The sequence below is a fragment of the Candoia aspera genome, chromosome 5 (genome assembly GCF_035149785.1).
Source record: "Candoia aspera isolate rCanAsp1 chromosome 5, rCanAsp1.hap2, whole genome shotgun sequence".
NCBI classification, from domain to species: Eukaryota; Metazoa; Chordata; class Lepidosauria; order Squamata; family Boidae; genus Candoia; species Candoia aspera.
The window spans coordinates 104,335,458-104,348,221 of NC_086157.1; the positions used below are offsets into that span (position 1 = coordinate 104,335,458).

A 12,764-nucleotide genomic window follows, 5' to 3' on the forward strand; every position below is an offset into this window, starting at 1 on the left:
CCTCAATTACAACACACAAGTGCTTTCAGTTACAGCAAATCTCTGCTAGTTTATCTGGCTATATTACACAGCTTTTTGTATTTACACTAGACTTAAAATTATTTTAAGCCTCCTTCATATATTCATGACTTGCAATCACAGAATCCTGGGAGTAATTTTATGATATAACTAGCAGTCTTTTTTTTTTTATGTAAAAAATAAAATTCTGACAGAACAATTAACGATATTCTTTTGGAGAAGCTGGGGCAATTACATGGGTTTCATAGTGGTTTAAATTTGTAGTGTAATCTTGACTAGTGATCTGATGACCCTCTTGATTTGATACAGGATATAAAATGTGGCTTAGATGTCCAAGTTGGAAAGATATATTTAGAAGGGTTCATAGAACATTAGGTTGCACTGCCTTGAGGTAAGCAATTACTTCATAATATAAGCCTCAATTATTAGCATTATTCTCCAAATTTTAAAAAAAAAGGTATTTTACCAATTCTAGCATACTTGGAAATCTGTGATAAGGATCAGGGTGACAAACTGGCATTCAGCTCTACTAAGTTATGGATTATATTGTAATATCTCATAACTGATCACAATTACAGTCAGAGAATTCCACCAATATCAATAGGGCTTTCGTGCTTGTAACATAAAACCGGGACTTCGTAGCACAGTATCAGTAGGCCTTAACAGTTTGGGTTTGTTACATTCATCAAATCACTTATTCAGAAATAACTTTAATGAACCAAGACAACTAATTTTACAGTGAAACAACATCATGCCACAGCAAGCCACATAAACCCCATTTTACAGGGATTTTGTTTTAGTCAGGGTTGGTTCACACAAGGCATTCAGAATAGCAGACAGAGTACACGTGAGAAATTTGAGCTGCAGCAAAAGATACTTGTATTCTCACAAACTCATCATTTTTGCAAAAACTCACTTCAGTTGTAACTTTCACATTCAGCACACTTTCCACTCTTCATTGCACAGAAACACATACAAATGCCACTTCACATACTATACATAACTATGGACATGCAAATAAAATCTCATGAAAGAGTTGTGCAATTTTTACCTGGTAAAAAACTCCAAATAAATTGCAAAAAAAAAATAATCTAAATAGATTTTGATATATCAATTAATCAATCAATCAATCAATCAATCTCAGGTGTATCAAAGAATCATGTGAACCAGCCCTAAGTATCCTCAAATACATATTATAGATTACTTCACAGATTATTTCTGAATGACAACCCAAAGTCTTCCAAAAATCAAAACATAACTTAAGAAGGCAAGCAGATGTGCAATAAAGTCTTTCCAAGCAATCTTTGGACCAGTCAGCTGTAGCGCTTTTTGCTGCTGAAAATAACTTTGAAATATCACTAATAAGTGTTTGTGAATTGCAGTGATACTGAAGGAACACAAACCATTTTTAAAAACGGAACAACTAAATGTGGTTTATCAAAGACCTACAACAGTTTCCCCCCTTCTGTTAACTTCTGAATGTGCTGCAATTACAATTCCCCGAACTGCCAGACAACATGACCACTGGACATATTAGCTAGAAATTCTGATAATGAAGTTCTAAAATAACTAAAAAGCACTAGATCGGGGAATGGGACCCAGAAATTAGATCAGTAAATCACGTAGTACAAACAAAACACTTCCACACATAGGCATCCATATTGTCACTTTAAAAAGCAAAACCTGAGAACATAAAATGTAACATTCTGCAACTATGGAATTAGACACAGGCATATTATATTGCACCAGCACACTGAAGTAGATTTTGGAAATCTGAATCACATTGCATTATTAACCAGGTAGCTCGATTTCTGGCAGCCACTAACTTTAACATCTGTGTGAATGCTGCAAGTTTTGGCAGTAGTTCAAATTCAGCGCTCTTCTCTGTTGAAAATTATCAGTCACCCCATAAGTTGTGTTAAAACTCTGCATGCCTTTAAAAGGAGAAGCTAATGTTTTGAACAGCGTTGCTTCCCCCACTGAATATTTACATGTTATTTTGGGGCCCTGTGAATTATTTCCATTTCTCCTACAATGAATGGGGAAAGCAGCAAAATAACCATGTTTTTCAAGTTAAACTGAAAATGTTTCACACGGGTAGCATAGCTTATCTTATTAAAATAATGCCAGTGTTACCCAACAGGGCCTTCTTTCAGCACCTGCAGGAATAAAATTATGACATAAAGAGTTGAGATACAACAACAAAATAGTTTTCTTATGAATGCTCTCGCAGTGTGCGCTCTGTCGACAATTCCTAAGAATCTGTGACAGAGTTTGTGCAGTGTTCAACAATTTCAAACAAGTAATGGTATTTATCAGTCCTCCGAGCAATATTGTAAGCTGTCTCTTCCAAGTTGTTTTTGAGATTTGGCTTCAAATACCGATTCATGAGTAAAAGTTCAAGGGTCTCTTTGCTCTCTCTGTTTCCGGCTGCCAAGTGCAAGGGTGTAAGCAACCCGTTGGTCTGAGCATTGACATTTGCCCCATGCTGGAGCAAGAATGAGGCAATTTTTGTGTTATTCCATTTGCAAGCACTGTGCAGAGGGGTCCAACTATCCACGGTCAACGCATTGACATCTGCACCATGAGCAATCAGCTCACGCACCACTTCCAAGTGTCCATTATAGGCAGCGCGATGAAGAGGGGTATACTGATCTTCATCCTGGACATTTATCAGCGCAAGGTTTTGAGACAAGAGCCTTTGCACTGTGTCAAGCTGTGGGGGTGGAGACAGAGAGGTTAGTATTAGTCCATTAGCTAGACAAGTTTCTATAAGATTAAGAGTAGGCAGCTTCCATGCTCTGAATAAAGGCCACACTTTCATTAAAATGCATTGACTCCAAGGACCAAGGCAATGACTAGCCATGCAGTAATATCTCCAGAGGGAAGAGGCCAATATTTCTAGCTATTTTGCCCCTTATTTAGAAAAACTCATGCCATTCAAACCCATAATTTTTGCAAGGATGATCTGGGAACCCAGAACCTAGAGTATTTAATAGACTATTGAGTTTAGTGCTGAAAAAACTGCATTTCACTTGATCAACTAGGTGAGGTCCATGATTCTGGGTATTTTGATCTTAGTGTATTGGGCTAGGTCGGGTGTGTTATGTAGTACTGTGCCACGGATTCTTTCACTAGTTTTGGGTCTATGGATGTAAAGAGTGCTGTGACATCGAATGAAACCATAATTTCATGTTCTTCTATTTTTAGGTCTTTGATTTTCTGGAGGCACTCTACTGGGGAGTTGATAGACTATTTGCTCCTCTCTGTGAGGTTTCCAAGCTTTTTGTAAGTTCTTTGGCTATGTGGAGCTTGAACATCTCACAGAGGGGAGCGAATAGTCTATCAACTCCCCACTTCAATGCCTCCAGAAAATCAAAGACCTAAAAATAGAAGAACATGAAATTATGGTTTCATTCAATGTCACAGCACTCTTTACGTCCATAAATCCAGAACTAGTAAAAGAATCCGTGGCACAGTACTACATAACACACCTGACCTAGCCCAATACACTAAGATCAAAATACCCAGAATCATGGGCCTCATCACCTCTGCCTCATTACCTACTTTCAGTTTGATGGACAGATATACCAGCAAATCAGAGGAATACCCATGGGATCACCACTCTCAGGATTCAAGCAGAGACCATAATGCAGCATCTAGAAACCATAGCACTCCCACATATATAACCAAAAGAATGGATCCGGTATGCAGATGACACCTTCATCATAATAAAAAAGGATCAACTAGAGAAGACACATGAAACAACAACATTTTCAAAGGAATAAAATTCAGAACAACACACTACCCTTCCTGGATATCCTCATCTGCAGAGGAAATGATGGCAAATTAGAAATACAAGTCTATTGAAAAACAACCCACACTAACCAAGTGCCCCACTACCAAAGCAACAACCCAACCTCTAACAAGAGGAGCTGTATAAGAACATTATTCAAATGAGCAAAAATACACTGCAGCAACCCAGAACATCAGAAAAAGGAAACAGCCTGCCTATATAACATCTTCCAGCAAAATGGATACCCACACAACTTTATCAAAAAGTGCCCAACCACTCAACCCATTACAGCACAACCAACACAAGCTATGAGAAGGGTAACACTGCCATACATCAGAAACATCTCAGAAACAACCAACAGACTATTACAACCACACGGCATCACCGTAGCACACACACCAACGAAAGTCCTCCAAAACATCTTAAGTGAACCAAACGACCCAGTAGCCCAAGAAGAAAAAATAGGAGTCATCTACAACATACAGCGTAAGGACTGTAGCAGCCACTATGTAGGACAGACAGGCAGAAGACTAGCAGAGCGCATCCATGAACACCAACCAGCAGTCAGAAGACATGATGAAAACTCCTTAAGCTCACAACACATGGACAGACTCAACCATAGTTTCAGCTGGGAAACTGTGAGCATCCTAGACCAAGCTAAATCCAAAAACACTAGGGAATTCCTGGAAGCTTGGCACTCAGACAAATCAGCTATCAATAGATACAGAGATAAACCATATTTATACACCATTCAAAACAGACAATAAAAAAGCTAAGAAGGAAACAAAAAGACCAGAACGCATCTTCTCCAGCAGCCAACACCCAGATGAGCAGGAATTAACACCGAACAATCAAGCAGAAAACAATACCCTCATCAAGGAACTACCAAGGAGAAAACCACAACCCAACCAACACTGCAGAGCAAGCTACTGTATATAAACAAGGAGCAAACCCCACACTCACTAGCACTGATTATGTTATCTAGTTGGGTAATGAAACGTCTGCAAGCAAACAACCAAACTCAGAGAGCATCAAAAACTCCATAGTTCAACCCTGAGCTACACAGATTCTCTTCTATTGGGTTCATAGATTTCCCTCTCTGGAATTCTGTAAAGCAAGTCATGACTTCCACCTGTGCTAGTTCAGGCTAATCAAACAAACCTCTGCATCATGGCTGAACAATTCAGCAATGTCAGAATAAACCACTGGTGGATGGTTTGCACTCACCCTCTCAAATGAAGGAGACTTTAGCAGCTCTGTGGCTATACCATAAGCCAGCCTAGAGTCTCTCTAGGAAATAATATCATCTGAAAGTCCCATTATGTCAGACTAGAGTCTCTCTAGGAAATAACAGTAGGCAAGAGAAATTTATTGTGTATACTATTGTATAACATAGTACATTTGGCTTACCCTATTTTTTTCAGCTGCCCAAAGCAGAAGCTTGTCTGGGCTATTTGCCAACTTTTTCTCTTGAGCCTGGTACCATTCCTCTGTTTTTTCTTCCTGGTCTTCCTCATCAGAGTCTCCAGACCAAAGACTGTGTGTTCCTCTGGGGATTAGATGCCGGTGGGTTTCCAGTAGTTCAAGTTGGTTAAAGCTGTCAGCAAAATCTTTTGCCTCCTCGTCAGTGTTGTTGTTCTCAGCCAACGTTCTGCTTTCATTCATTTTGCAGGCTTTGATTTGCCTGTCCTTAAACCAGCAAGAGTTCTACTTTCGTCCTAACTCATTTTCCAGTGGCTTGCCAAAAGAGTTTGCTAACAATTGGTAACAAAAGCTAGTGGAAGCAACATCACCACCATCTTTAAAAAGAGAAGAAAAAATAGGAATGGATTGATATTATGATTGGGAAAAAGAGGACAAGGCATTTGCGGCACCTTGAATAGGGTCTCAGAAGTGTCAATAAAAAAGCTATCTTACTGCTTCTTTGGCATTATCAGACAAGGAACATGAAGGAGTTCTTCTTACCATCTCTTTTGTAACTTTCCAAAATCACTTCAGAATTAAAAACCCAAAAGTCCTGTTTCTTTCTATTTCTAGAAAGAATGAGCAGAGTCAGAATTCAAAAGATTGTACTACATCAATGCTCTCAATTCCCACATCCAAAAGTGAAGTTGTTCACAATGCACTAGATCTTAGCATAGGGATTTGTATCCAAAAATATGATCAAACAACCTTCCTTGGTGTAATTGTTCATTTATTTATATAATCTACGCAATCACCCATTTTATACAAGTAACTCTGGGCAGCTTACAACATTAAAACAAACAACCCCCAGTCCCCAAGAAACCACTGATGTGCTCACCACCAACAGCAGCACATCTCGTCCACCCCCTGACCCAAATGCCTGGGGGAACAGCCAGGTTTTCAATGCCTTGTGAAAGGCTAACAGGGTTGGGGCCATCTGAATCTCCTGGGGGATGCTATTCCATAGGACAGGTGCTGCCACCGAGAAGGCACAATTCTGGGCTCCAACGAGATGACATTGTTTAATAGAAGGGACCCAGAGCGTGCCCTCTCCACTAGATCTGGTGGGGTGGGCAGGAACAATGGGAGAAAGGCTGTCCTGCAAGTAGCCTGGCCCCATGCCATGAAGGGCTTCATAGGTGATGACCAGCACCTTGAATTGCACTCTGAAGCCTACTGGGAGCCAGTGCAGCTCACAGAGCAGTAGTATTACATAGGCATAATGGGAAACACAGAAAACTGCCTGCGCCACTGCATTCTGGACAGCTGCAGTTTCCAAATGCTCTTCAAGAGTAGCCCCATGTAAAGCATGTTACACTAATCCAAGCGGGAGGTGACTAAGGCATGAGTTACCATGAGCAGGGCTCCCTGTCCAGGAATGGGCACAATTGGTGCACAACACGAACCTGTGCAAACGGCCCCATGGCCATAGCAGTAGCCAAGAGTCCAGGAGGACCCCCAAATTGCGCAGCAACTCTGACTGGGGAAGTGCACCCCATGCAGTGCTAAAGATGGAAAATCCCTGGAACCAGGGGGCCTTAAAACCCACAGTGACTCCATCTTGCCAGGGTTGAGCTGAAGCCTGTTCTCCTCCATCCAGACCCTCAGAGCTTTCAGACACCGGGAACGGACCTCGACAGCATCACTTGATTGGCCCAGGAAAGGGACGTACAACTGTGTATCATCAGCATACTGATGACCCCACACCCTATGCCGATGGATGACCTCGCCTTAGACTGAAACCATAAAACCTTTACCATATTATTATACCATAGATGTTTTATTTTGTAAACCATCCAAAGTCCTAAGATAGTAGTGGTCTAAAAGTCTAGCAAATAAATAATCAAACCACTGTGTACAAACTTAAGTTTACCTTGGGTTCAATTCCAAACATCTAGAGCTAGAAAAAAAAACCCTGTCTGAAATCCTTGAAGAGAGCCCTAAATAACGTTAAATAAGGTGATCCTGGAAAAGGTACACTCCTGTGTTGCAGGTAACAGCTCTCTACCTACACCACATTTCATAACGAAGAGCTGCAGTGCCGTGGCAAATCCCGGTTTCAATTTCCAGCATATTCAGTGTTTTGGAAAGGAAGATTCCTCCTTGAAATTTTGGAAGGCAACAATCCATGGAGCTCCCTACTTAGAACTAATTGTCCCCAGTCAAACTCAGTAGAGTCCCACTGACTTGTTACAACTGGGCCCTTCCACAGTGGCAATTCTCTCAAGTTGTCAGAATCATAACATTACAATGTACTAAACAGGTTTGTGCATTCTTGAAGTGCAAACACAAGTCTATACTTAACACATGTAGTCCTCACTTAACGACTTATTGTTTAACAACTGTTCGGAGATATGACAGGGCTAAAAAAAAAGTTACTTATGAACTGTCCTTGAAGTTACGACCATCGCACCTCCCCTGTGGTCATGTGATCGCGATTTGGGAACTTGGCAACCAGCTCACATTTATGACTGTTTGGAGTGTCCTGAGGTCACATGATCACAATTTGCAACCTTCCCAGCTGGCTTCCAACCCCAAAAATCAATTGGAAACAAATGATTCGCTTTACGACCACCGTGATTTGCTTTACGATCACGGTGCCTAGCTTCACAACTGTCACAAAAATGGTTGTAAAATGAGGTCTGGTCATATAGTGCCTCACTTAACAACCACACTGCTCAGCAACTGAAATTCTGGTCCCTATTGTAGTCATTAAGCAAGGACTACCTGTAACCAATCAATATGGTAATACTTGAGGCCAATAGCATACAATGCAATTATGTAATACTCACTTAATGATGAGGAATTTAGACCAATGAATTCACTGAGAGATGCAGAAATTCAGGAAGTAGCACATTCAATTTAATTAAAGATGAAGCCAAGTTCAGAGAGTGGGGAAGGATTTCAAGAAGCAATTCACTTTGCACTGCATTCAGTTACAGGAGAAGGCTGAAAGAGAAAAGCAGATTCTTGCCACTAAAAAGAAAGCAAGAATACTAGGGGCTTCTTGCCATAATAAAAAGGGAGACAAATGGACAAGATGTTTCATTTGCACACAGAGAACACACTTACACACAGGCAACACTTTGGTTGGGAATGGGAAAGAAATAGGTTATGAACAAGAATTTCTGGATTGAAGAGGGGCAGGGCAAAAAGAGAAAAAAAAGTTTTTGGGGTTTTTTTTTGCAGTACTGAACTACATTAGCACTCAGCTCAGGTCATGTCTTCAATGGTTGGTCTTAGATGGATCCCTAGAAATAAGATAGGGGCTCTCTATCCAAAGCTGTGTGCCAGTTCTTTTTGGCCTGGTCTTCCTGAAACCATGGCTCTCCTGGAGTTGGGGACTCAGATCAGTCCAAAGCAGTGTTTCTCAACCTTGGCAAGACATGTGGACTTCAACTCCCAGAATTCCCCAGCCAACCTTGCCGGCTGAGGAATTCTGGGAGTTGAAGTCCACACGTCTTAAAGTTGCCAAGGTTGAGAAACACTGGTCCAAAGGATAGATACTGCTCCTCTGTGTGAGTCTGGATCAGCTGTTTAGGTGAAACTGGCTGCCTCTTCCGGGCTGTGAAAGCCAACTCAGCAGGGTTGTTTCAAGGATCCAGGAAGCCTGTGCTTTCAAAGTCTAAAGCATCAATGTGCTGGAGGGATTAAGGTTTGCTTCTCTAAGGTCCAGCAATCTCCTAGGGGTTGTACTACCACTACGATTCGTGAGGAACTTGTCAGGCCTCTGCCAACTTGGGGAAAAGGGGCACACAGGTTGGGCTCAAGTCCATTTCATGAGGGATGTGTGGTCTCAGATGGCTTAAATATATCTTTGGGATAAACCGCCCAGAGTCCCTCTTGTGGGGGGAGATGGGCGGTGGCAAAAATTGAAATAATAATAATAATAATAATAATAATAATAAACAAAAGGCTGCCTGCCCCTCTCTAGAATTCCCGTAAGTTCAACTATTGTAAGGTTGTCTTTTTCCTCACTGCCTTTTACAGAGCAAGATTTCTTCCCTAGGACAAAAGTACTACTAGTCCCACCTGGAAGGAGGAGGAAAAAAAAAGAGAATTTAAACTTTAGCATCATTATTAGGGCCTCAAGGGCGTTTACCTCAGGGTACTGAATGATTTGTTTTTCTTGGTGTTCAAGACATTTTTCAGCAAATCTCTCCATATTCTTACACTGTGCAAAGCTTGAGCCAAGCTGAGGGTATAATTTAGAGAGATGGTGGCCGACTCTCTAAATTATACCACCAAAAGCTATGGATCCCTAAATAAAACATCATATTCGCAACCTACCATGGCAGTAAATCAATGTAATGGGATGGGAGAATAACCTTGGGAGACAGGAGGAAGAGCCACAGGTACTGCAAAACCTTTCTGCAGAAATAGAGCAGGGAAAGGACAAACCAATCTTTTTTTTCTCCCCCTTCTCTTATTTTACTATGAAGGAAAAGAGAAGGGGTCATTCTCTTTTACATTCAATGGGACTCTGTAGGAGGAGGCAAGAGGAAGGGGCTGCTTTCATTTTTTATGAAAGAGCAACCTGACATAGTCCATTCCATTTGCAGGGCTTGGGGAGGACAGACCTGTCAAATAAGGGGATTAGGTATTAAGCCGAGTCTGATAAGAGGCATCTGAGCCCAAATGAGGGGGGAGGTGGAGGAACCGTCTCAGAAGGGTCCCTCCCTAGTTCTCAGGAAAGTAAAACGAGGGAGGGGAGAAGCGTTTTCAGACTTGCAAGATCCTGTTACTGTAACCTTACAATAACGGTAGTGTTGGTACTCATGATTTTGGTTTCCTGTCTGGACTCCCTCGTAGGGCTGGCAGTCCTACACAGCTAAGCAGCACTGAACACGCCCAGATGAAGGCAACAGACACATCGGGGTGTTTTACATCGAGGGGTGTCCACCAAGGACGCCAAGCCAGGCTTTGCTGAAGGAATCACCACTGGTTCCCTTCAGACATAACGGTCTGCAGCCCAGCCACGCCACCCCACGGGCAGGATTCAAACGACCTGCTAACCCAAGGAGCCAGCCCTACCTTTAAGGTGACTCAAATTAGCCTCACGGGCATCCAGGAGACAGAGACTTAGACACGCACAGATAAATAAATGCATGCACGCAGCGGTGGGATAAATATAATTCTCGGCATATACGCTTCAAAACCTCCTTGGCTCCAGGGCAAGCTGCATCTGAAGGAAACCCAGAGTTGCACGGAGAGCAGGCGGCTGCAGCATCTGCTCCTCCACCGCCCCGGCAGGCCTCGCTCCCCTCCCGTCTAGGACACTTCCGGCCTTCTTCGGGGCTACCTATCTCCGGAAGCGGCTGCGGCTGCGCAGTGAGAATTGATTGCGGGTGTTGGGCCACAGGGACCTCGTGGGGAAGGGCGGGAGTTGGACAGTTCTCGCGAGAAGTGGTTGCTGGCGCTCGCGGGAGAGGGCGGGGAAGAATGGAAAGTGAAAGTCGGGTGAGCTGTGTGGGTCGGTGGGGAGTTTGCGGGGCGGCGGGGTGAGGCGCGGGGGTGGCCTCCTCTCTCTGTCCTGCTGCTAGGCGGGACGAAATGGGCCTGGTGACGAAGAACCGCCGGAGCCCCGAGCCAGAGCGAGGAGGCTGCCTGCAGTGTCTCTGCAGGAGTCGCGGTTCTGCCTTTCTTGTCGTCTGAAGGAGTTGCTCGCCCGCCCTTGGGTGCGATAGAGGGGTTATTCCAGCCCAGGGTGCCAGAAGATGGCTCACCCCCAGAGGAGATGGCTCGTCATGTCTCTGCTGGGTTGTTTGGGTTTGACACAGTTCTTGGGTAGGGCTGCCCAGCATGAGAAAGCCAACCAAGGTTAACTCAGCCCAAGTTTAGCATGTTGTGGGAATGCTGCGTCTTCCACCGACATGGTGAAGCATTTGGTTTGAAGCCAGCCTCTCTGTTCTTCTTTCCAAAAAATGGGCTAGTCATGGAAGAGTTTGCTGGCCGGACACTGCATGGGATATGTTTTCTGCAGAGCAGATTAAATCGTGGCCCAGCATTGTCTCCTTTTCAGTACAGAACAAAGATTTTGGCTAGTCTTATTCCTGTTATAGGAATTATATATAAATTATAAATTCATACATTATGTTATATTGGAATTATGCTATATGAATTAAAAATTGTGTTATAGGAATTATAGGAAGCAAGGTTTACTTGTTGGATTGCCTGTTTGGGAAGTTGTTTATTCTCTCAGGTTTTGGTTCCCGTTGCATTTTAATTGTGTGCATGATTTAACTCTGTGGAAAGTGTATGATAATTTCCAGTTTTACTGAAATAGTACAAATCCTTCTCAGCGATTATGTAGAGACCAGTCATCCCATCTACCGGATGTATGCGTGTCAGTCCACTGAGATCATTCATTAATTGGACCAATTGCTTATCATGCCAAGAACTCAACACAATGTCTCTGCTTCAGAAGAGGTGGACCTCCATATGATTTGCTGTTTCTGTGTTGCCTCTTTCCAAAGAGGTGTGTGTGTGTGCATATAGGTGCCTTTGAGTTAGCATTGACTCCTGGTGACTGCCTGGGCTAGTCCCTGCAGTTTTCTTGGTAAGGTTTTGGAAGTGGCTTGCCATTGCCTGCTTCCTAGGGCTGAGAGAGAGAGTGACTGGCCCAAGGTCACCCAGCTGGCTTTGTGCCTAAGGCAAGACTCATGGTCTCCCAGCTTCTAGCCTGGTACCTTGACCACTACACCAAATTGGCTCTCAGATTTTGGCTAGGCTTAATACCTAATCCCTTTATTGACAGGTCTCCCTTCTGTCCTCCCCAAGCCCTGCAAATGGAATGGAGTGTGTCAGGTTGCTCTTTTGGAAAAAATGAAAGCAACCCCTTCCTCTTGCCTCCTCCTACAAAGTCCCATTGTATGTAAAAGAGAATGACCCTTTCCTTCATAGTAAAATAAGAGAAGGGGAAGAAAAGAAAGATTGGTTTGTCCTTTCCCTGCTCAATTTCTGCAGAAAGGTTTTGCAGCACCGAACTGTTGTTCCCACAGACAGTTTTTTGAACTCTCCTCCTACAAAATCCCCAAATCCTTTGGGATTTTCCTTTTGAAAAAATCAAAGGCAGCAACCATGTGGTTTTAGTGCTTTTTGCAAAAAACCAAAAATGTGATAGTGATAAAAGCTAAAATCACAGCTGCCTTGGAGTTTTCTTGGGTATGTAGACTCTTGGCTTTTTATTTTTCTATGCACCAGACTGAGTTTTTTGTTGAATGGAAAATTAGCTTTTAAGCAATAAATTACAATCATTTGACAAAATGTTTATCACCCTAATGTTTTTCTCTATATGGCTGTTCATAGGTCTTGACTGAGAATCTGTTTTTTAGTCATTTGGATTTTTGAGACATTCTGAATATTTAGGAGATTGTGGAGATGAGTTCTATCACTTCCAGGTAAATTTTCCATGATGTTCATATCATTTGGGGAAGAGATTTGGTCATCTGTTTTGCTAACTGTGGTTTTCCTATGATTTACTGTC

The 12,764-nt window shown here is 42.6% G+C and overlaps 2 protein-coding genes across 3 annotated transcripts in view; one reads left to right on the top strand and one right to left on the bottom strand.

The window, feature by feature from the left end:
* Window positions 1-707: 707 nt before the first annotated feature.
* On the bottom strand, window positions 708-8,638 carry ANKRD49 (ankyrin repeat domain 49). 2 transcript variants are annotated; one of them, XM_063305875.1, is made up of 3 exons: window positions 8,071-8,638; window positions 5,225-5,613; window positions 708-2,734 (listed from the first exon to the last, which is right to left on the bottom strand). In XM_063305875.1, the coding sequence occupies exons 2-3, from the start codon at window positions 5,477-5,479 to the stop codon at window positions 2,273-2,275; spliced, it is 717 nt and encodes a 238-aa protein (XP_063161945.1). In that variant the 5' UTR covers window positions 5,480-5,613; window positions 8,071-8,638; the 3' UTR covers window positions 708-2,272. The 2 variants fall into 2 exon arrangements, with proteins under 2 accessions (XP_063161945.1, XP_063161944.1); XM_063305874.1 differs by lacking the exon at window positions 8,071-8,638 and having other exon boundaries at window positions 5,225-5,990.
* A 2,180-nt stretch (window positions 8,639-10,818) lies between these two features.
* Window positions 10,819-12,764, top strand: part of MRE11 (MRE11 homolog, double strand break repair nuclease) — a 32,725-nt gene continuing 30,779 nt past the window's right edge. The window contains exons 1-2 of the mRNA XM_063305876.1: window positions 10,819-11,837; window positions 12,587-12,678. Coding sequence (XP_063161946.1) covers window positions 12,659-12,678 — 20 coding nt within the window. The 5' untranslated portion in view covers window positions 10,819-11,837; window positions 12,587-12,658. The remainder of the gene's footprint in view (window positions 11,838-12,586; window positions 12,679-12,764) is intronic.

Bases quoted from the DNA above. Each gene is read 5' to 3' on its own strand.
- ANKRD49 (XM_063305875.1), bottom strand. From the start codon at position 5,479: ATGAATGAAAGCAGAACGTTGGCTGAGAACAACAACACTGACGAGGAG. The intron at 2,735-5,224 runs GTAAGCCAAATG...CCACCCCCACAG, and splicing joins GGGCAGCTGAAAAAAATAGG to CTTGACACAGTGCAAAGGCT.